General features: G+C 38.5%; 1 protein-coding gene across 5 annotated transcripts in view; it reads right to left on the reverse strand.

Annotated features, from left to right (window-relative positions):
• The window catches only part of IPO11 (importin 11), a 165,747-nt gene that overhangs the window by 66,660 nt on the left and 75,135 nt on the right, over positions 1-23,952 (reverse strand). For 4 of the 5 annotated variants that reach the window (XM_084801016.1, XM_084801015.1, XM_084801017.1 and 1 more), the window contains exons 21-25: positions 16,205-16,320; positions 8,745-8,821; positions 5,757-5,783; positions 5,486-5,565; positions 4,983-5,063 (exon numbers count right to left, since the gene is read on the reverse strand). In XM_084801016.1, coding sequence (XP_084657142.1) covers positions 4,983-5,063; positions 5,486-5,565; positions 5,757-5,783; positions 8,745-8,821; positions 16,205-16,320 — 381 coding nt within the window. The remainder of the gene's footprint in view (positions 1-4,982; positions 5,064-5,485; positions 5,566-5,756; positions 5,784-8,744; positions 8,822-16,204; positions 16,321-23,952) is intronic. The other variant, XM_084801019.1, reaches the window with a different exon arrangement.

The following is a 23,952-nucleotide window of genomic DNA, read 5'->3' on the forward strand; positions in this document are numbered from 1 at the left end:
ATGGAACAGTCACAAGAAAGTTTTAAATGAACCAGTAAAATATAGAAAGAACAGTTAACCAGAAGACCCAAGATAGACAATTCTTGCATTTTTCCTAGCCTCATGATTGAATAGAACTGGTACCAAAAGTAACTACGACACAGTGTTCTATTTTGACATGCTGAATTTAAGAGATGCATGTGGAAAATCAGATGGACAATTCTATATATTTCATAATGAAAATTATAGATCTTAATAACCCTATTTCTACTATGTATATGGATATAGTCACAAATTTTTGAATTTGAAAATGATGTATTATTAAAAGGCAGTAGCATTATAAAATGTTAATTTAATTGCTCTTTTTCTTTGGTTTTTTTAATTTGTTTGTTTGGTTTATTTTTCAATACAGGGTTTCTCTGTGTATCCTTGGCTGTCCTGGACTCACTTTGTAGACCAGGCTGGCCTCAAACTCACAGCGGTCTGCCTGCCTCTGCCTCCTGAGTGCCGGGATTAAAGGCGTGCACCACCACACTCGGCTTTCTTTGGTTCTTATGTTATAGTTCACCACACTTACTATATATACTAAGTTACCTGAAGTATTCTTCCTGGCTGGGTGACTATCACTATATCAAAATATATTTTCTCTTAAGAAACGTTTTCCTTAAAGTTTTAATTTTTGTTTTTTTTTTAATTGTGTTTTCATAGTACTAAGGTTTGGCCCTTTTTATTACTTTAAATCAAGTAAAACATCTACGCTGATCTAAACTCTAGCTTCCAACTGTTCTTCCTTTTTCTGCTTGATAACCACTTTTAATAATTTGGTTTACTGCTTCATTTTCATCACTTACTCTTTAAACAGAAGAAAATTATGGACAATGCTACTAACTTATACTCTCAAAAGCACTGAAAAGCTTTGCCGGGGGGGGGGGGGGGGGGGGGGGGGGCTCAGATCAAGGTTTTTCGATTTTTAGCCCTGGCTGTCCTCAACTCACTTTATAGACCAGACTGGCCTCACTCACAGAGATCTGTCCCACGCCTGGCAGAGTGCTGGGACTACAGGCATGCACGCCCATGGCTCTACTGTGTCCCCACCCCCAGAGTGCTGGGACTACAGACATGCACCCCGATGGCTCTACTGTGTCCCCATCCCCAGAGTGCTGGGACTACAGACATGCACCCCCATGGCTCTACTGTGTCCCCACCCCCCAGAGTGCTGGGACTACAGGCTTACTGTGTCTTTTTAAAATCAGCATTGTAGCAACACAAATAGAACTTGTAACATTTTAGTTTTTAATCTACTTAATTCAAGATACACATACAATAGACTATTTTTAAAGAAAAAATGTAGGTTTTTAACTTCTTCCTAACACAACATCCTTGAAATAGCTTTACACTGAATAGAAAATCACTAAGTGTGTAGATCTTAATGTCAGAATGTCTATGCTTACAGTATGACCCCAATACTTACTAGCTGTCTGACCTTGAGCAAACATTATTTTTTGTCTGCAAAATAGAAAATTAATAGTACTATCATCATGTTTACATGTAGATAAAATGTACTCTACATGCTATGTGCTAATAAATATGTAGGATGTAGTAAATAATGGTGTTACCTGTTATACAGAATTACAGCCTAAATAGTTAGTTCATCACATGCCTCATCATAATGAAGGAAAGGAAGCTGGTTTAATAATACATATAAATATGGCTATAAGAAATGGATTTCCAAACTCAAAATGGTATGTGTGTACAGACACACCTCAAATTAATGCTGACAACTTAAATTTGATCTATTTTTAGAATATTACTCTGCCCAAGTAGACACCCTGCACTGAGTCAAAGAGTACAGTCTAGTTTTGCTCTAAATAACTGGCTACCGAAACAGGCATGCTGGTCTTTTGTTTGATTTTCAGAAAATGTAATTTTCTGCTTCATAGAACAAGGAAGCTACTTATAGACACTATCAGAAATGAGTGTAAGGGTAAGATTTATCAAAAAGTATATTGACTGTTTTATAGTACGCTATATTAAGAAAAAAATCTGGAAGATACTGAAAGTAAAAATAACCTAACATTCGGAGCTATAATAGAACTCTAAGAGTTCTCTCCAACTACAAAATATAAAATAAACACAGCATTTTCTTAAAATATCCCTTTACCTCAAAAAGGCAAGATATTTACCTGTGTTATGTAACATATTCCAAGTACTCAACATCCACTTATTTAAATAAACTCGTTTTTATGACTTCAAATCAAAGGCACAACTACAACAATGACTTTTTTTCAAATTGTCTTAAGCATATATCAAGTCCTCAATACGTAACTCAAGTATTTACAATCTATTAGTGATCTACTTTTGACACTAAATAGTTTTAATCTACACTTTGTATAAACTGTTATAAAATTTTACCATATTTGGATTATAACAATCTATACTGACTCATTCAACCAAAAAAGGTACAAGTGAAGTAGACAGATGACATCATTTTTTCCACTTTCAAGCACAATGAAAAAGAAATAGACTTGCCACTAAAATTATGAAACAAATGTGTAGTGCTAATGTTTGGAATTCTCCATGACAAATTTTTTAAAAGACTGTGTTATTCTAAAAGGCAATAAGCAAAGACAATTAATTTTAAATAACTAGCTTAGATATATAATTGTTAATAACATTCTATATTAGTAGTTTTAGCTTAAAAAGCAAGTTCACTTGATAAATTGTTTAATTTTTCATGTATTTATTTATTTACTGTGTGTGCATGTACACACTTGCACACCAGAGTATGCACACATGCACTAGCACATATATGGAACTGAGAGGATGACTTTTGGGAGCTGGTTCTCTCCTTCTACCATGTGGGTTCTAGCAATGAAATTCAGGTCAGCAGGGTTGGTAGCAAGCGCCATTACCTACTAAGCCATCTCAACTGGGTCCTGAAGTGCTTACTTTCAATAAACATTTATTTAAATGAAATCATGTAGGAAGAACATCTGTCTTGGATTGTTCTTCTGCAGCCAAATTTCTAGCAACCAAATAAAGTAGTCTACAAGTATATTTGACTTTCCCTCCCACAAAGACTAACTATAAAATGAAACAGCTTTGTAATTAGATAAAAATAGTGAATTTTTGTATTGGTTTATTACATGCTAGGTACCTATTTAAGTGTATGTCTGTCTGTCTCTCTGTCTGTCTGTCTGTCTGTCTGTCTCTGTCTGTCTGTCTGTCTCTCTCTCTCAAATAATCCTCCTACTTGCCCTACACGCTTGGCAAAGCAATCCTTGTTTTAGAGATGGAAAGTAAGACGAGAGTAACTTCTCCACATCATATATACTAATGTACATATGTACAAAACAACAACAAAAAACACCAAGCCCAGAGTATAGCCAAGAGGCTTCTAAATAGCAGAGCCGGTTGAGCAACTAGGACATGGGCCAAGTAAACTATCAGTACTTGATACTGCACTCTAAATCTTCAACATAAAACCAAGACCCTGGTGACCTTAAAATCTGAAACAATAAGGCACATACTTATTTTGACTTTTGATAATGGAGAAACTTACAGACTAACAATTTAGTACAGGAAGGGTTTTAAAGTACACACAGTATCAAGATAACATGACAATTTTCTCTGGCAGTGATAACTCAGACAGTATCAATAATGAGTATTTGAGATAACAACTAAATGGTCCATAAACTATTAAGTACTTCCAGAAAAAAAAATCTAATTCTTGACTCACTAGGCAAATAATTTAATATACAAACAAATAATACCAAATATACCGAACTTAAAATTCAAACCAGCCATGCACACATGAATATGTAGACCTTCTATGTGTGTATCCACCACGAACAGACCATCCTCTACACTCAGAATGATAACTGGTGATTATTCCTATTAATTTGTAGCATCTTTGTCTTGGTTAATAGGAAATAAGCTTTTTTATATTGCGTTCCACTGATAGAAAATCCACCTTGAAGATCTAAGATAATGCCATGGTTTTTACATCATAAATGTAATTGTTAAGTTAGAAAGACTTTGCCAGGAATAGTGGGGCATGCCTTTAATCCTAGCACTTGGATGGCAGAGACAGATCTATCTTTGTGAGTTCAAGGCCAGCCTAGAGAATTCCAAAACAACCTGAGCTACACAGTGAGACCCAATCTAGAAAAATCCCACAAAATAGTATAAAACTTTCTCTAACCAGAATTTAATTCTCTTATTTGACACAGAACACAGCCAAGAAATTAGAAATTTAACAGCTGTACATTTTAAGCTTCATATGTAAATTACCAATACATATGTTTATATACCCGCACATCATGATATATTTCACTATGGTTATACATTTATATTTACATGTGAGATATTCTGTTCATGTTATGGTATTTCTTTGATAGTTATATAAAGATAATTTACGGCTATTAGTTCTCAATTATACACACTGCCAACAAATTTAGCACTCTACATTCAATAGCTAAGTAAAGTTAAAACTATGAGTAAAATTGTTCCAAGTGTAGTCTAACAAACTGAAAAGGCTACCTCTGAAAAGGTAGGAGAGTGGTGACTGTGCTGCTTGTCATATGGACACTAGCATTTACTCCCTGTCTGGGAGTCAAGCTGCCACTGGTTGAGGGTATAGCTCACTGACTTGCCTCCAATGTGTGAGGACACAGGTTTAATGCTTAGAGCACCATCCAAACAACAACTAAAAAGCTAAGATGTATCCAGTGTTGCCAAGGTTAGGACAAGTTATTAAAAACCTTTTAATTAATTGCTATCCAATGAAGTTTAGCAGACATGATTCTAATCAGATGAAATTTTGTTAGAAATCCAAAACTGCATTTTAAAAGACCTCCAGGTAACTTGTACACACATTCAAATGATGCTTTGGTCAGAGGAATTAAGCTAAACTGTATCAGCCCCTCTCCTTTCCAGCATCCACACTCAGGAAGCTCCAGCTTTACCAACAACACGTGACAATCAACCTGAGGTGGCAATACCTTGAGTACTTGAACTTGACCTTCTGTAGTGATCTCTGGTAGCAGCTCACAAAAGGACTGGCACAGACCTACTGCATATGTCTGAAATCCAATCAAATTTGGGTTAGTATATGTATAAGAGCATAGTTGTAATATTTAAAAGGCATAAAACCTCAATTTGGAAGGCCTTACACTCTGTTCAAGAATTTATACTAAAGGTCTAAACAAACAACTTCAGTTAAGACCCCTCTTAGGAAGAATGAAGAGGAAAGATCACAACTAATAAGTTTACTGATGCATTGATACACACACACACACACACACACACACACACACACACACGGCATTTTCTGTACTCCTTAACCGCTGACCATACCCTTCCTGCATGGGGAAGACTTACAAGGATAAAAAATTTTTACTCCCTAAAGTAACAGACCAAATTTGAACTTTGTAAAGGCACCTCCTGATACCATACATAATAATATTACATAATTATTAACAATGTAAAAACTACTCTGACATACCTGTAAAAATTCTGTTGATGATAAAAAGATATAGCCATTGATGATCTTGAAGCAGGTTCGGAGATTCTCTGAACTTAGTTCTGCCAAAACAGTAATTATTTTTTTAAAAGAGAAATTTAACTAGCTGTTCAAACTGTAAGTGAAATAATGCTTCACTTTAGTTAAAACTAAGTTTCTATAGCAACATGAGGTACTCAAACTTGTTTTAACCACAATTACTAATGTGATTTTGACTTTTTATGGTTCCTGTAGCAGCAAGCATGCACCTTACCGTTTGCAAGGCAGCTGGATGGAAGCTCTAGGATAGAAGATCAGACAGGATTGATAATGTTTTACCATCAGAAAAATAAAAATAAAAGTTTCTACAAGCAAGTGAAAAAAATTAAGTTACAGTAAGGGTGGTGAAACACTATTGTAATTCCAGCACTAAACAGGTCAAGGCAGGGGGATTGTGACTTCAATGCCAGCCTTGGCTAAAGGAAAAGCAAAATAAAACCAACTTACTTCTCTTTATAAATGTTTCTATAATCTAGTCAGTATTCATAAACTAGCCAGTATCTAAAAATTGGCACACCCTGTAACAATGCTTGCTCATTCACCTTCACTAATAAAAACATTTCCAAAAGGTATTTCTTCCCTCTTTTTTCCATTCAGAACAATTCTGACCTTTCATTTCAAACCAAAATTTCAATTGGGTCCTATGGTTTTCTGGTTTATAATGAAAAGTAAGTAGAGACGAAGCATGTGCAATTCTTAGTGGGAGAAAACAACCTAGTGAGGTCATAGTATTGAAAGAGGTTTAATCCTGCTCATAGAGTTTAGGATAATAGGTCTGGCTGCCTTTTTCACTCGTAGGCCACATATAAAGCAGCACAGAGACTGGGTAGACTGGCACTGCATAACATCTCCAAGTTAGGTAGAGTAGAAGTAAACAGGCCTTTGCCAGAAGACAAAAGGAAGTGGAGAGCACACTTCCTTTCTTTCTCTTGAACAACTAAAAGACTAACTTTCCTAGGAAATCAGCAGTAAGCAGCTGCCACTGCCTCTGGGAATGTTTGCGTTTCACAGGGAAAAATAACAAAGGCCTGTTTATTGAAAAATAGACTTTAGGTTATTGCTTGAGAATTCTTCTATTCGGGGGAGGAATAAGGTATGGAAAAAAATTTAAAAGCCCCCAAGAAAGGAAAGGAGGAGTGAGGGGGCAGGGGAAAGAGGTAAGAAGGACCCTCAGGAGAAGTGTGAATGGTTAGTGGCATTATCTAGCCATCTCAGTCATCCACCCACTTAAAGTCTGGACCGTCCAGCGGTGTCAGTTCATAATCACTGCTCTGTCAGTTCACATCCGCTAGTGTTTTCTACTTTTTTTTTTAACTTCTGATAAAACTTCTAAGTATAAATAAATTTTTAGCAAATGGTCCAGATTTAGGGATTTTCCACCTAAATATTCTCCCAGGACACAAATAAACAAAAGTTTTAATAAAAGAATTAAAGATGCTCTAAGGCTGAGTCTTAGTGGGATTTCAGAGCTGGGAGAGGGTTGTTGAGAAAATAGCTTGCTGCACATCCCATAAAGAACCTATCATGGCAGGGATGTCTAATCTCAGTGCTGGGAAGTGGAGGAGGAGGATCTCAGAGATTTACTGGCCAGCAAGTCTAGCTCATCAGTGAGTCTGGGCTGAGTGACAGACCCTGCTTCACACAAAAAAATAAAGGTGCTAAAGAAATGGCTCAGCAGCTAAGGACACTTGCTATTCACTCACAAGAACCAGAGCTGAGGGCTGGAGAGATGGCTCAGAGGTTAAGAGCACTGGTTATTCTTCCAAAGCTCCTGTGTGCAATCCCCAGAAATCACTTCGTGGCTCACAAACATCTACGATATCTGGTGCCCTCTTCTGGCAAGCAGGCATACATGCAGGCAGAACAGTGTATACATAATTAAAAAAAAAAAAAAAAAAAGAACCAGAGCTGGAGTCTCAGCACTCACATAACAAAGCAGCACATCTTTCAAATGCCTGCACCTGCAGCTCCAAGGGATCTGACACCCTTTTCTGTCTTGCATACAATCATGGGAACACAGATCCCCAAACATAACAGGTGTGCAATCATTCACACCAACACATAGTCATTTATACACACACACAAAAAAAATAAGGTCAAGAGTGACAGAGGAAGGTCTCTGTTGTAGCCCTCAAGCCCCCACAGGTGCACACACCAGCACACTCACACAACCACATATATACCAAGAGTTGAAAACCAAATTAAAACAAAAATGTTCAAAGGGATAGTAAAGTACACTGTGTATAATTAATATATATGTAGGCATGCAAATGAATTGGTGAACTCCTTTACTAAGATCATTTTATAACCAAAGTATTATTTTTAAGAGACTTAAAGCTAGGGACATAAATCAGTGACCAGTGAGTTCCAGGCTCATTTTCAACATCCCCACTACCAAAAGGAATGAATGAATGAATGCATAAATAAGTAAGTAAATAAATAAATAATAAAGCAAGAAAGCTAGTATATGCTTTGGAATGGTACTTCATGTAGAAATACTGATTTACTATGAAAATAAATGTTGATGCTAGAGGAAAAGTCTAGTTATGTCCCCAAAAGACTGAAAGAGTAAGTGTGCAGTTACCTCAGAATCACGGTCACATGTGATGTTTGAAACTGTGTAGCACTGAGGGATTACCAACTCAGTGGGAAGCAGCTGCCTAGCATGTGTGAGGCCATGCAAGGATGACGGGACAACACACATTAAGTGTCATGAATATTTAGCAAATTTGTAAGCAATACTTAAGCAAACTATATGTATGACACTAACTTTGTGCTCCCTTTGCTAAAACAAAGAATATGCACAATGCTCAGGTGGAACAAATTATAGCACAATCTCCCTGTGTACAGTGAGGAGAATAAAACCATGGTACAGAGAAGCAGTTTCGGAATATATTCTTTAAGCAGCATGTAGAACAGCTATCAAACAAAATTCTTCAGGCAAAGTTCAAGTCCAACTTGTAATCAGTTTATACCTTAGTTTATATTGAAATTTTTAACATAGAACAATGTTACTTAATGTTTACATTTAAATCAATGGAAGTTAATTTAAATATATATGTAAAATTTCAGTAAAAATACTATGGCTGATTGATATATGGAACTTAAAAAGATGGATGTAAGGTGTAAAGTTAAAGTCAGGAAAAATACTTCCAAGTTCTGGTTACACTAAAAAATATCTCAGTAAGATTTTAAGACATACCAAGAAGTGGTGACATGTTCTGAAATATACGAAGCAACTCTGGTGTAACACATGGGCTGTTTTCCAATGTCACTAACCTAGAAAAGAAAAACACAATACACTCACTTCTGACATCCATGCACGTCATTAATACAACTCAAGTATAAAAGCATTTCAGTATGACAATGGGTAAAGCGCCTGTCAACAAGACCAACAGGACAAGTTGCCTCTAACCTCCCCAATTGGGTGTGCATGCTTACACATGTGGGGGCCAGAGGGTGACCTGGGTGCCATCTTCAGGTACTGGCCCCCTCTTTTTGTTTTGTCATGTATGTTCTCTCACTGACCAAGAGCTCCTCCACTAAGTTTGCTGGGCAGCAAGCCTGCACTGGATCCAGCTATCTCTGCACTTCCCAGTGTTGGGGTGACTGCAATGTGTCACTTAGCCCAAGTTTGGCCTCTTCCTTTCTTAATTTTTTGTGAGTTCTGGGAATTGAATTCACATCTTCGTGCTTGCAAGTCAAGTAATTTGCAGGCTGAACTATTTCCTCAGTCTCATATATTTCTTTTTCTTTTTTTTTTTTCTTTTTCCTTTTTTCTTTTTGGTTTTTCGAGACAGGGTTTCTCTGTTTAACAGCCCTGGCTGTCATGGACTCACTTTGTAGACTAGGCTGGTCTCAAACTCACAGTGATCCACCTGCTTCTGCCTCCTGAGTACTGGGATTAAAGGCATGCATCACTATGCCTGGCACCTCATATATTTCTATATATGCAGTAAAAATAATAAATATATACTAAAGTAGAATAAGAATTATTATAAAAAATCATTACTGTTATAAATCAACTTAAAAAGATATTTTGTTCTAAATTTTCTGAACAATTCTGTGTTTCTAAGGTGACAAACTGGGTTAAAGAACTAGTAAAACAACTTATGTTAAATGCTTTCTAAAGATGAACTTAGGAGCCAATTACAAGCCAGTATCATGATCTTGATAATCCGAAATACAGATTTAAAATACCAAATATGTGTGTAAAACGAACTTAAAGAAGAAAAACATGAGTGACACAATAGCAGCAAAAAAAAAAAAAAAAAAAAAAAAAAAAAAAAAAAAAAAAAAGCAAAACAAACAAGAAGACAGGGTAAAAAAGGACTAATCAATATCTAGTATTTGACATTGACACAGTTTGGATCCACAGAGGCCCATCCAAGTGCTAATGGCTTGGACCTGAACTAAGCACTATTCTTTAGAAGTGAGACTTCACTTAAGAGTTCACATGGTATATACTCATTTTATAATTGGGCACTAGCCTAAAAGGCATGTCCCACGAAAGTCTTCACTTACCAGGAGACTGGGATAGATGTGAGGGCATCCTACTGAGACTCTAGTTAAGAGAAATATAGGAGATGGGGAAGTAGAAGGACCCAAAAGGTCCTAGAAACCTATAAGAAGAACATCTTGACAGGTGGATCGGGGCCCAGGGGGTTCTGCTCAAACTATTGCACTAACCAAGCACAATACAATAGTAAGCATCAAACCCCTACTCTGATCTACCCAATAGACAGGACATTCTCCACAGTTATGTGGAGAGTAGAGACTAACTCTGACATGAACTCTGGTGCCCCATATTTGACCACCTCCCCTTGGTGGAGAGGCCCGACGACACTCAAAGAAAGAATAAGCAGGCTACCAAGATGAGACTTGATAGCCTACGACCATATAGTGGTGGAGGAGGTCCCCCTCGGTCATAGACCTAGGGGAGGGGAATAGGGTGAAAGTGGGAGGGAGGGAGGAATGGGAGGATACAAGTGATGGGATAACAATTGAATTGTAATCTGAATAAATTCATAAAATTAAAAAAAAAAGAGTTCAGACCACTGGGGGCATGCCACTAATGGGGATGGTGGTCCCCCAGTACTTCCCACTCTGTTTTTCACATCTGCCATTCATGTATGGGCTTCCTGTGCCACAAAGCCATACCATGATGTAGTGTGTGCCAAAGCCCAAAGCAATGGGGCCAATCAGTTACAGAATGAAACCTAGTGAGCCAAATGCAAGCCTTTCCTTTTTACAAGCTACTTTTGGTACTTGTTAAGGAATAAATCTAGCATAGATAAAAAATGAATAAATGAATAAACAAATAAATAACTTAAATGTAGCGCAATGGAGCTGAGATCATGGCAGTTCAGGTCATAAAATTCAGAGGCAGTTTTACTGGAACCGTTTTACAGAGGCAGGTTGTAGAGAGAGAACAAGCTAGACACAGGTGAAGAGAGAATGAGCCAGAGAATGAGGAGCCAGAAGATTAGAGCAGATTGCCGAAGTTAGGATAAGGCCAAGCAGAGCAATTCAGTCAGGAGCTGAGAGAAGCCAGTTTGAATAAGTCATCTGGGAGTTTTGAGCCAGAATAGCTGAGTTCAACCAGCCAGCCAGAGTACAGAAAGAACTAGAAAAAGCCAGCATATTCAGCAGCAAGCCTCCAAGAGGACAATAACACCTGGCATTTAAAAGTAACTTCAACAATCTAATAAGTAACCTCCAAAATTTCAAGCAATGCATTCTGTGACAATGTGAACACCTTGCATTACCTTGTCTACCTCCACATTTATTCGGTGCATACATGGAAAATGCCTTAGGTTTCTTTTCTTGTTCCTTGATAAAATACCCTGACAAAAGCAACTTCAGAGACAGGGAAGTCAAGGTAGCAGGAGTTGAAACAGGTGATTATGCCACATTCACAGCCAGGAAACAGGCATCAGTGAATGCTCGCACTAGCACTCAGCTCACTTGTCTCTATCTTCTACAGTGCAGACATCACAATATGTCTCTCATATATGACAAGTGAACTAATAAAAGATAAAGGCAAGACCTAACAAGAAAGTTAGTATCTATTCAAAAAATATGACTATATAAAAGAAAAACCATGTATAAACAAATATTTTTAATTACAAAGAGTTCAGCCAAGATTGCTAAATACATCTATATACAAAGAGCAACTGACTTTCTGTAACAGAAGCAGTTAGTATGCAAAGGAATGATGGTACCAGAATAACAGATATAAAACTCCAATACCACAATGATGCCAATTCTCAGTGAACTGCTAAACAGAATCAATTCAATCTTAATTAAAACCCTTAAAGAATGACACTGGAAATTATGCATGCTATAAAATGATTTGAGTGCAAATGGCCAAGAACAAACAAAACTAACAGCAACAAACAAAAACCTTTTTGGTTACATGATTGTGTGGGATTTACAGAGTGATTTTTGCTTCACTAAGTATCATGAATTTCTAAAACATCATAATAATTAACAGTGAAAAAAACTGAATAAACCCTCTCCCTGCCAGCGAGTCCAGATTAAGTTTCTATATGAAGCTAGTTCTTTCCTCCTGCGCTGGCTTCCAGTATAAATCAAGCTTTCCAAAATAGGGGGAAACTTCAACCTAAAGATCAGGTACTCAACTCCAGCGTAAACTAAGAAAGGTGAAGAAAGAAGGCGGCAAACAATGTCAAAACATGATTCCAGATTATTAAAAGAAGAGAAAGTTTCCATATTGACTAATGGAGAGCTATATATAAGAGTATCTTCACTAGAAAACTGTAATGTTAAAATATAGAAAAGGCTGGGCTTTGGTTAAGGGCACTTGCCACCAAGCCTGACGACACACTATGATGCACAGAGTATGTGTGGCAGAAGGAAAAAGCCAAGTCCTGCTAATTGTTCTCTAATCTTAACATCCGAACTTCTCTTAGGTATTCTTATAGGAAAATAATCCCGAGTAGATGGAAAGAGGCAACGGAGTTAATTTTGATTTTTCTACTTTTAAATGAAGACAATATTAAACTTAATGCTATATACGTGACAACATTATAGGATTCACTGCTCCACTCTATTTCCTGAAGAACAAAACTAAACAAGTCTTTTCATACACAGCCTTCTGTTTCAAATTTGCTTACAGGTAATTTATATCTACTAGGAAAGACAAGCGAGGTGTGGAGCAGGCTCCGCGGTGGCGTGTTTGCTAACAAGCAGGAGGCCCTGGGTGCAATAGGAGCAGGAAACCACTGGCAGAGAGCATCCAGAACACGCGCACGTCCTTCCTAGTGTTTTGCCGTCTCTCTCCTTCCCAGGCTTCTCGGAGCTTACCAAGCTCTAATGTGAGGCCAGTGCTCCAGTGCTGATCATGGTGAACAGTTTACTGAGAAGATGCAAGGCCCCAAATGGAACTCACGACTACATTTGTTAATCCACACTTTTACTGAGAATCAAAATGAAGTACCCTAGGACTGTCAAAATCCAGCCCCTCTACTTGATGGCTGATGCCCCACACTTCCTGTCTCCCTCAAGTACTCTACTCCCAGACTAGTTTCACACTTTCTAGACCTTGAACTCCCCATGCCCGATTACATTTCATATAGCTCTTAACAATAAAAGCCCTGGAAAAAAAGTTGCCAACACTCTCAGCCTGTACTTGCTTCTCGTCATTGATTCTTCAGTCTACTCTGATTCTAATTCAACTCCATGTGGACAAGTTCCCTTCCTAGGCAATCCTATGTTCACAGGCTTTAGATGCCACATATGAGTGCTAAGCCTCATTTCATTCTCATAACCACCCTAGAAGGTAGAAATTATTTTCCAACACTGCATACAAGGAAACCTAGGCTCACAGATACGGACTTACCTCAATCATAACATGAACGCTGTGGCAGTACTTGGAATGGCACTTGCATGTATCTGACTCCAAGTGTGAGTGTAAGCTCATTAAGAAAAGTGTATATAAGCCAGGCGTAGTGGCACACACCTTTAATCCCAGCACTCAGGAGGCAGAGACAGGTGGATCACTCTGAGTCCGAGGCCAGCCTGGTCTACAAAGCAAGTCCAGGACAGTCAAGGCTAACACATAGAGACCCTGTCTCAAAAAAAGAAAGAAGAAAGAAAGAAAGAAAGAAAGAAAGAAAGAAAGAAAGAAAGAAAGAAAGAAAGAAAATGTATACACTAACCTGGCCCATAGGGGTTCAGAGACTGAACTGCCCATCAGAGCACATGCATGGGACTGACCTGGGCCCTCCACACATATGTAACAGTTGTGCGCTCCGTCTTCCTGTGGGACTCTAACAGAATGAACAGGGGCTGTCTCTGACTCTGTTGCCTGCCTTTCGACCCCTTTCCTCTAACTGGGATGTCCTGTCTAGCCTCAATAGGAAAAGATGCGCCTAGTCTTTCTGCGACTTGATATGCCAAGGCTGGTTGATACCCATGGAAGGGCTCCTCTTTCTGAAGAGAAAGGTAGGAGCAGTGGATTGGGGGACTGGGGAGGTGGGGAGGATGGTAACTGGGTAAAGAGGAGGTAGGGAAAACCGTGGTTGGGATGTTAAGTTAATTAATTAATTTTTTTAAAAGACGCGTGTATATGCAAAAACAGTGGTGCTCAACCTGTGGGTTCTGACCGAGTCCAACTCTATATCAGATATTTACATTACAATTCACAACAGTAGCACAATCACAGGCATGAGGTAGCAATGAAACAATTTTATGGCTGGAGTCACCACATGAGGAGCTGTTTTAAGGGGTTGCAGTATTAGGATGGTTGAGAACCACTGCTCTAGATGCTACTCAAATAACAGTACAAAGAACTATATGAGTGCATTCCAAGCAGTAAATATCTACCCAGGGGCATTTACAGCCAGTAATCTACTATTCTGAAACACAGCATTTACTTACAACTTAGTAATTTCCACCAAAAACATTTTTGGGAATAAAGACTTTGGGGTTTTGGTTTTGATCCTTTACATTGCTGTTGTTTATATAACCCTGAGGATTGATCTCTAGGCCATGGAATGGGAGAGAAGCACACTGTCACTGAGCTGTCCCCTAACCCAAATGAAAACTCTTCATTTCTAAGCAAAATGTAGCAAAGAAAAGAGGGAACAGCAGGGCAGGAAGGCAAGGAGCAAATATTCACCTTTTTATGGTTGATTTCTGTGACTAAATTGCAGTAGTCAATTTCTAAGCAGAAAATTTTAAACATCTCCTGTGTTACCTCTGGAGAAAATGGCTTCCAACAGTGAGATGAGACTAAGGAGAGAAAGGACTTGATAGCACTGTTCCTTAGGTACACTGAGCAGGCAAAAATTCATGTGAAACATTAAGTTGTCATGGACCAGGATTCTTTTTGGTTGCTGCTTTCAGCCTCTTAGCAGCACGTGCTATTTGTTCAGAAAAATACAGCATGAAGATTTTGAACGTCAGCAATGTGTAGGGCTCAGTTCTAACATCTCCGTACCCACTAGCAAGGCAGTGAGAGGGTGAAATATCAATACCCACCCCACAAAACATCTTTCAAAGACTCAAAAATTTAAGACGAGTTTTTGTTTGAGGAAGTTAGCAAGATGCTTAGGTTACATGCCAAATTCCAGGTATAAAATGCAGCATGGTCCTGGCTATCATTTCTATTTCTCTCTCTTTTTTTTTTTAATGTTTATGTGTTTAGGTGTTTTATCTGTATTTATGACTGTGCATTGTTGGGGTGGATCTGGAGCTACTGTGTATTCAAATGTTAATTGCTTGCCCCCCAAAATCTTTGATGTCCTATGAGGAAGTTCTCACATGTACAAAATGACATTTGTGAGCCTTGCCTCCCAAATTATCCCTGATTGAATAATAAAGTTGCCCATAGACTGAACTGAGCAAGAGAGGCAGGCAGAGCTGGGGTGGGAGTAGGATGGGGACACAGAAGAACCACAAAAAGAAAGGAGAAAGGGAAGAAAAAGGAGCAAGTCACCAAGGGGTCTCCAACTAGCAGAAGTACGTGGCCAAGAGCAGTCTGCTCTGAGGACTGGCCTGAGGGAGCAGAAGCAGCCCAACTGGATGGGAAGCGGCCCAGATAAGAATGATGAAAGCAAGTGCCATGGGATGTGTGGCTGGGGAATTTTAACAATGGCTTAAGGGGTTGATATCTGCCCAGCTCCAGTGCATTAAAGCTCATTGAAAATATAACAGGTTTCTGTGCTCTTTATTTATAAAGTAACGGGTTAAGGAATAACTGCTGCTGAATTAATAATCAGCTTTAATTAATATTAATAGAATAATTACACTTACATATGTATTAAATATCATGAATCAATTTTATTTTTTAAATAATCCTTCTAAGTGTATCATGTGCACATGGTGCCTGTGGAGGACAGAGAGGGTGTCAGATCCCCTGGAACAGGAGTTACAGATGTTATGAACTACCATGGGTGTGTGGGGAACCTGGACCTCCTCTGGAAGAGTAGCCAAGTGCTCTTAACAATGAACCATTTCCTGTTAACTGTCTACCATGAACCGACGTGAGCAGCAGCTGCAAAAAAAGACAACAACTGGGGACAACAACTCCATGCACTTATTCTTAAAGGCAGAGTACCCACAACCCTGCTACATGACCTCTACTTCACTGAATCACAAGTAGAGAAATCAATAGTATCAACTTTTCCCTCTTACCATAATTCTAGACCATCTTCCAGAAGATAGACATGTGGAGGCTGGGAAACATCTGTACTCAGCTGGATAACGGGGAGCAGGAAAGGGTACAGGTTCTTGCTGTCTGCTCCTAATCCCTATAGGAAGAATAACACAACTTATGGTAAGACACTCTAAGGTCCCTCCCCACCACCAATCAATTACCTGCCTCAGAAAACAATTTATATAAGATAAATAAGAGGGTTTTTGTTTGTTTGTTTTTCTAGACAGGGCTTCTCTGTATGGCCTTGGCTGTCCTGAACTGGCATTATAGACCAGACTGGCTTCCAACTCACAGAGATCCGCCTGCTTCTGCCTCCCCAGTGCTGGGATTAAAGGTGTGCGCCACCATCGCCTGGCTAAATAAGTCTTTTAGAATAGTCTTCATTATACTAGCAAAGTTCTATTTATTACTAAAATGTAAAAAAAAATAAGAAATATTATCATCCCATCTAGATGGCAATATCATATATATATATATATATATATCAGCCAAAGCTATATGCATCAGTGCCTTTTAAGGAATTCCATTATATAGCTAGGCGTGGTGACGTACACTTGTAATCCCAACACTCTTCGAGACAGAGGCAGGCAAATTGCTGTGAATCCGAGGCCAGCGTGGTCTAAAAAGCAAGTTCAGGACAGCCAAGGCTACACAAAGAAACCTTGTCTTAGAAAAAGAAAGAAAAAAAGGAAGGAAGGAAGGAAGGAAGGAAGGAAGGAAGGAAGGAAGAAAGGAATTCCACATACAGGTTGAGTCTTCCTTATCTGAAATGGTTAGAAAAGAAACTAAGATTTGGATTTCATTTTCTAGAGTGTTTGTAAATACATAATAAAATATCTTGCGAATAGAATCCAAACCAAAATATAAAATTAATTCATAATTAATATACACCTTATACATGTATCCCGAAAGTAATTCAATACATTAGTATTATCTCTATTGCTAAAAAGTTTACTCTTTTAGAGCATTTTTAATTTTAGACTGGGAATATTTGCTTCCCCCATGCTAAGACTACAAAGAAAGTACTGACGCTGATCTTTTAATCTGTATAAGCACACACAGCTAAAGAACAAGGGTGAGATGGACACAGCCTAAACTGCTCACTGCTATTACAGTAGGTACATCTGTATTTTACAATACAAAGCAAGCATGAAATATCACATGATAAGAAACAGGAAAAAAACAAAAATAATATTGACAGAAATTTATACAACAATTCTACTGCAAAAAATTTTTAAAGATTGCTGTGATTCTGTATATTTAGTATATACATAAAAATATCTCTAGTAGAAAACTGACAGAACTATCAGAACCAGTTAAAACATGAGGAAAGAAAAAAGACGAACGCTGAGGGAAAAGGCAGACAGACTCATTTTGCATGTTTTCTAAACACGTAATTATCTTTCATGAAGACCTTTTTAATTATGTTAATGCACCTAGAAGACAAAGAAGAAAACGTTTAATCTAAAGTTCTAGCTTGTCTAGTGTTCCTTAAGACAGTGATTACGTATCTCACAGTGGAAAGACTTTAAAGTAGACAAAATGGACTTTGGGGTGGGAAGGAGACCAATCTCTAAACCAGAAAGGAAATATCAAATGACATTTTGGGGAAATTTTTTAAATGTATCTTTAGTTTGTTTTCATTTTGCCTCAGGAGAGACTATGCCTTACTATATAGCCCTGGCAGGCCTGAGAGTTACTATGTTTCTATAAAATGCTCATTTAAAAGAAAAAAAAAGCCTGATCTGCTATTAAGTAACCTACTAGAAGTGGAGGAGAAAATCACATTCTAACATAATTATAGATGACATAAGACGGCATAACTATCGTTGTAATTTCCTGTGAAACTTGGTGGGGGGTTTTTTCCCACCCGGTTTTGGTGGTAACACATGAGAGGTAAAGACAGCAGAGTCAGAAGTTCAAGATCATGCTCAGTGGTCTAGGTGAGGCCAAGCTCAGCATAGACTACATGAGACCCTGGACAGAGAAGGAAGACAGAGGAAAGGAGAGGAAGAGAACAAATATGAACGAATGCACCCAAATTATAGCCACCATAGTTCTCGTGCTATTGAGCAAGCAATGCACAATCTATTTTCTCCAGACCCATTTTTGAAGTTCAGACACTCCATGATATCATGGTCTAGAAGGCATCCTGCCTATACATTTCCTTTCTCAAGTGACATGAACAACTGTCCACTGTGTAATAACACACATCACAGCCCTCACTCTGCATCTGCATAAGCCACAATTCGAGCTCCCTAATGTTTTTTCAAATTGTTTCTCTTCCTGCTGTTGGTTTAATTGCAGCCCTGATCATCACTATCAATGTTAATAGATTCTCCTACCTTGACCTGGCATCACTCCCATTCCAAACCAGGCTCCCGTACTGCTCTGAGTTTCCTTGTTTTAAGAAAAACGATCTTCTGAACATTGCGCTCTCTAGCCGTCTGCTCAGTCTCACATAAGCAGTTCTGAAGTTCCTTGTCCAACTATGTTAGCTATGCAATATTAGCTTATGTTGACATATGCATAAAGCTGATCAAGTCACTGAATGGGCAAATATGTTTACTACTTGTCTTCTAAAAACCAATGAAATGATGCAGGATTTTAAAAAAAGACTTATGACCATTAACAAAAAGAGATAAAAGTAACCCAGTTTGAAAAGTGAGAAGTAGTAACTGACTTAGCAATGCTAGAAACCAAAGCTCAAATTAAATAGCAACTGGGGTCAACAAGACGACTCACTGAGTAAAGATGCTTGCCATCAAGCCTAAGACCAAGCTCAAAATCTTGGATCCACAAGAACTGAGTCTCATAAGCTGTCCTCTCACCTCTACACACATGTTGTATCACACACACACATACATACACACACACACCAATTTTAAATAAAATATGTAGAAAAGGGAAGAGATCATACTACAGTCTGATTTGCGTGGCTGAACCATCTCCCTACTTCCCCATATAACTCAGTAACTGGCGGTACCAAGTATTTTCAAAAGCATGTACATGTTTGGGGGATTAAGATGTGAAAGAAAATATGCTAATAAGATCATTTCTGAAAGTTTAAAAATAGAATCAACAAAAACGTGTCTGTTTGAAAATGACAATTAAAACCAATATTTTGTATGCTAATAAAAGTCTTTAAGGGGCTGGAGAGATGGCTCAGCAGTTAAGAGCACTGTCTGCTCTTCCAGAGGTCATGAGTTCAATTCTCAGCAACCACATGGTAGCCTACAGCCATTTATAATGTGATCTGATGCTTTCTTCTGGTATGCAGGTGTTCATGCAGGCAGAGCACTGCATACATAATAAATAAATATATATATATTTTAAGCCTTTAAGGTAAAACAAGAAATGGAAGAATGGAAGGAAAGTAGGTGGGTGCAGTAGACACACTGGGGACACGTACTTTTCTGGAGAACTCAAAGGTGCTAGGTCCCTGATGCAAAGAAGCATTTCTCATGTTCATTCTAGTTTAGATTTTCATTTAAAATCCTTAGGTTAAGTTCAAGTTTTTGAAAGTTAGTTTTGAGAATTGAGACACAATACTAATACTGTAGGGATTGGTGAGGGCTTGACTTAAAACTGTCTTTGTACTGTGATTTCCTTTTGGGTGTATTTTACTAAGTGAAACTTGTTAAATTTTTTGTTAACTAATTTTTTTTTTTAAAAATAAAGACTTTTTCACAAAACAAGAAAGAAAGAAAGAAAGAAAGAAAGAAAGAAAGAAAGAAAGAAAGGAAGGAAGGAAGGAAGTAGGTGGGTGATGCAAAGAACTTATCCACACAAATAACCAGATAAACAGCTGGCTGTTTTCTGAGCAAGAACAAACTACCTACTTATTTTCTAGTGAAAACAAATAAATGCTCCCAGGACAGGAAACTCGCACAAAGTCAAAAGCAGATGTTTAATTTAGAAGAGTAACATATAATCTGAAACAGGCAGGAAACTGAAGGGTCCTTCAACAGGAATGACATCACAGTATTATTACTGAAAATTTTCCTATCAAAACTAGATAAATCATTAAGAAGAAAGTTACATGCCAGCAAATTCCCATACACACACTCTCTCCCTCCACTCAGCTGTGGAGTGCCCACTGCTCTACACACAGACAAAATACTAATACCCCTGAAAGTTGGAAAGTGCACTGTGCTTTGTGTATATTTAATGATTTGTAATAGAAAATAAGTATAAACAGGCAAGGGTCAATGGATACGAATAAAACAGATAACATGAAAAATGAAAGGAAACTAAAAACAGCATGAAAGCCTGGAAAAAACGAGCACGTTAAATAAAACAACAACAACAAACAAACAAACAACAACAGAACTCTGAAATCACAAAACAAAGACAAACTGAAGTAAAGTAACAAAAGAATTATTCAATAAGACTTTTAAAGAGAAGAAGAGCCAGCCCAGGGAAAGGAGAAATGGCTCAGCAGTTAAGGGCAGTGCTGCTCCTCCAGAGAGGCCCTGTCACTGTTCCCAATACCAACATGGTAGTTTCCATCTGGCTGCAACTCAGTTACGGGGGAATCCAATGCCCTCTTCTGGCTTTCTCAGACCCTGAGCATGCATGTGGTACATAAATACATACAAAAAAACACCCACAAAGCATAAAATAAATCATTCAAGTTTCAGAGGAAAAAACGCCTCAGATATAAAAATATGACGGTAAGAAAGTTCAATAGAACTGAAAAAGTTAAAAAAAATCTCTTAAAATAAAAAAACTCATTGAGATGTAACAAGAATAAATTAATAAAAAAAAATGAAAAAAAAAGTAAGAAAAAACAAATACAGGACAGACACACGAAGAAATGGTAAGAGACTTAGAGAACGATTTTAGAATGTCCATTATCTGAACAGCAAAGGGAGATAAAGCACTCATACACACAAAAGGGGAAAGACAATCAACAAGACACAACGCTACTGAAAATCCAAGTGAGCTTCCAGTGAGAAATGTCTTAACAATTGCCCCAAGCACTGGGACAAAAACATACCCACCAGATCAACCTGTAATTGAAAATAGGAGCAGGGGTGATCGTGCAAGCTGCCATAAATGGCAAGGGGGAATGACACAGAAACTAAACTGCCTTCAGCATTCCTGAATGACTCTGGGAACTAAAAGACAAAGGAGAAATGTCTCTAAATTTCTGAACAGCCAAATTACTGATTCATGTGGAAGTAGCGTGAAGACATTTTTACACATGCAAGATATCAAAGCTCAATTTGCTTCTCATGTACATGCTACAGAATGCTACAGCCATGTATGGGCATCACAAAAGGGATGTAAAGCAGATGGCAACAGCAGACAAAGGGGACAGATATCCCTTTGTGGACAGTTAAAACAGATCCAGCTGTAACACCTACTCATAAGCAAAAAGTAAAACAAGTCCAGACTTAAAACATAGCAGAATAGTTCAAAGTACAAGATGTGTCCTAAGGGAGGTTTGGAATAATGAAAGTACAGGTGTGTTTATGCAGAAACTATGTGGAGTATAATCTAAAACTATTACCTCAGACTCTTTGTCCCTGACACCACTTACCTGTTATTCAATAAAGCAATGTTCTAGATAATACTGTAAAGAAGTTTTATGAATGTAGATAAATTCCCAACATAACTGACTTTACGAGGAGAGACTCCAGACAGGCCTGCTTACACGAGCATTTGAAGAGTATCTCCTGGCTAGTTGCCTAAATGGGAGTCCCAGGTACAAGCCATGAGATTTCACAAGCTCATGGCTGATTTGTCAAGGATGTAGATGGTTCTAGGGAGTGAAACAAGACCCCAACTATCAGCCAACAAATAAACAAAGAACTGGGTACAAAGCATCGAAGAACTGTGCCAACAAGCTAAATGAGTTTGAAAGCAGATTCCTCTCCAAGGTCTGCATGTGGAAAGAACACCTAGCCTGGCAGATGACACCTGACCCTGGTAAGACTCCACTCCATGCATGGACTGGGCCCCATACACAGATGTACCTGCTGGGCAGCTCAGGCTTCATGTGGGTCTCCTAGTAAGGGGATTGGGGGCTGTCTCTGACATGGACTCTGTTGCTTGCTTTTTGATTACTTCCCCCTGGTGGGACTGCCTTGCCAGGCCACAGGGGAAGAGGACACACTCAATCCTGATGTAAGTTGATAAGCTGGGGTGGATGGGAGGGGGGCTCCCCGGGGGCTCCCCTTATCTGAGAAATAGGGGAGGGGTAGAGGGAAGGAGGAGGGGACTGGGAGGAGAGGAGGAATGGAGGCTACAATCAGGATGTAAAGTGAATTAATTAATTAATTTTTAAAAGACTCTGATCAAAGAATCTGGCTATGACATACTAGGCTTGGGATATAAAAAAATGTCAAATTAATCAATGAGTGAATTTTAAGCCATCAAGATTTGCTTCACAAGCCAATCTGATGGAGCCATTTTCTCAATTAAAGTTCCCTCTTCCTGGGAGACTTTATTAAGTTGACAAAACACCAAGAGGCACACAGAGCAATGGCAGCTCATATACTAAAGAAAAAAAACATGGGGTATGAGGTTAATAAGACTGCCAACGCCACAGAATGTAAAACCGCCTAGTGCAATGGCTCTCAACTTATCCAGGCGTCGCCCAAGACCACTGGAAAACACAGATGTTTATGCTACGATTCATAAACAGTAGCAAAATTACTGGTATGATGTAGCAATGAAAATATTATGGTTGGGGGGGTCATCACAACACCACACAGAACTATATTAGGATGGTTGAGACCCGCTGAGAGGAATCATTTATATCAAGTTGGTTCTAAAGTGTGCCTGTAAAAGACTGCCTCGTTCCCTGGGTTTACACCCACAATGACAGAAAAAGAAAGAGGCTAGCTGAGCAGGAGCATCCACTGTTCTCGCCTCCAGACTTCAAACTTTTGCCACCTGACTTTCCCACCATGAGGACTACTGTACCATGAGCCCAGATAACTCTTTTTCATTTGAGTTGCTTTTGTCCTAAAGTATTTCATCGCAATGATGGAAAAGTAACTAAGACACAAGGTCAGATGCCAGGAAAATGAGGTAGAAAAAAGAAAGTTAGCAGTAACAATGATATGTGCCCTACAGTTATACAAATAAGAAGCATAAATAGTAAGATTACACTATAACTATGTTGGAGGTTGGTCTGATGTATTTTGATGCTAATAAAAAGCCATCCCACCTGGGCAGGGCAAATGAGATAGGTGTGGCTAAGGTTCCCAGGCTTGGAGAGACAGAGAGAATCCTGGGAAGAAGACGAGAGATCAGAGGAGAGGAGGAGAAGCTCGTCACGGGTTAGATGGAAGAGAAGCATGTGGCCAGTGTGGATGGAGATTTGGCCCAGATGAAGAACATGAGCAAGTACAGGGGAGTGTGGATGGGAGATAGCTTGATAGACATTATTAGAAAGAGATGACACGGGACTGGGATACCACTATGGGAAGTAGTTTAGAGGATTAATGTCTGCCCTGTCCCAGGTTAACTAAGGCTATTTGAAAATATAACTAGTGTCTGTGTCTTGACTGATTGCTAGCGGGTTAGAATATACTGCCATATTAATAATAATAAGTATAGGCTTAATGATAATAAACATTATTAGGCTGTATTGGTAATATAACAACAACATAACTACATTGGGAATACACAGGAACAGGAGTATCACAAACAGGTATAAGACGATTAAAACTACATTTTCTATATTAGGAAGTCAAGAGAGAATGTTAAA

This window comes from Acomys minous, assembly GCF_964271855.1.
Source record: "Acomys minous genome assembly, chromosome: 11".
In the NCBI taxonomy this organism is placed as follows: domain Eukaryota; kingdom Metazoa; phylum Chordata; class Mammalia; order Rodentia; family Muridae; genus Acomys; species Acomys minous.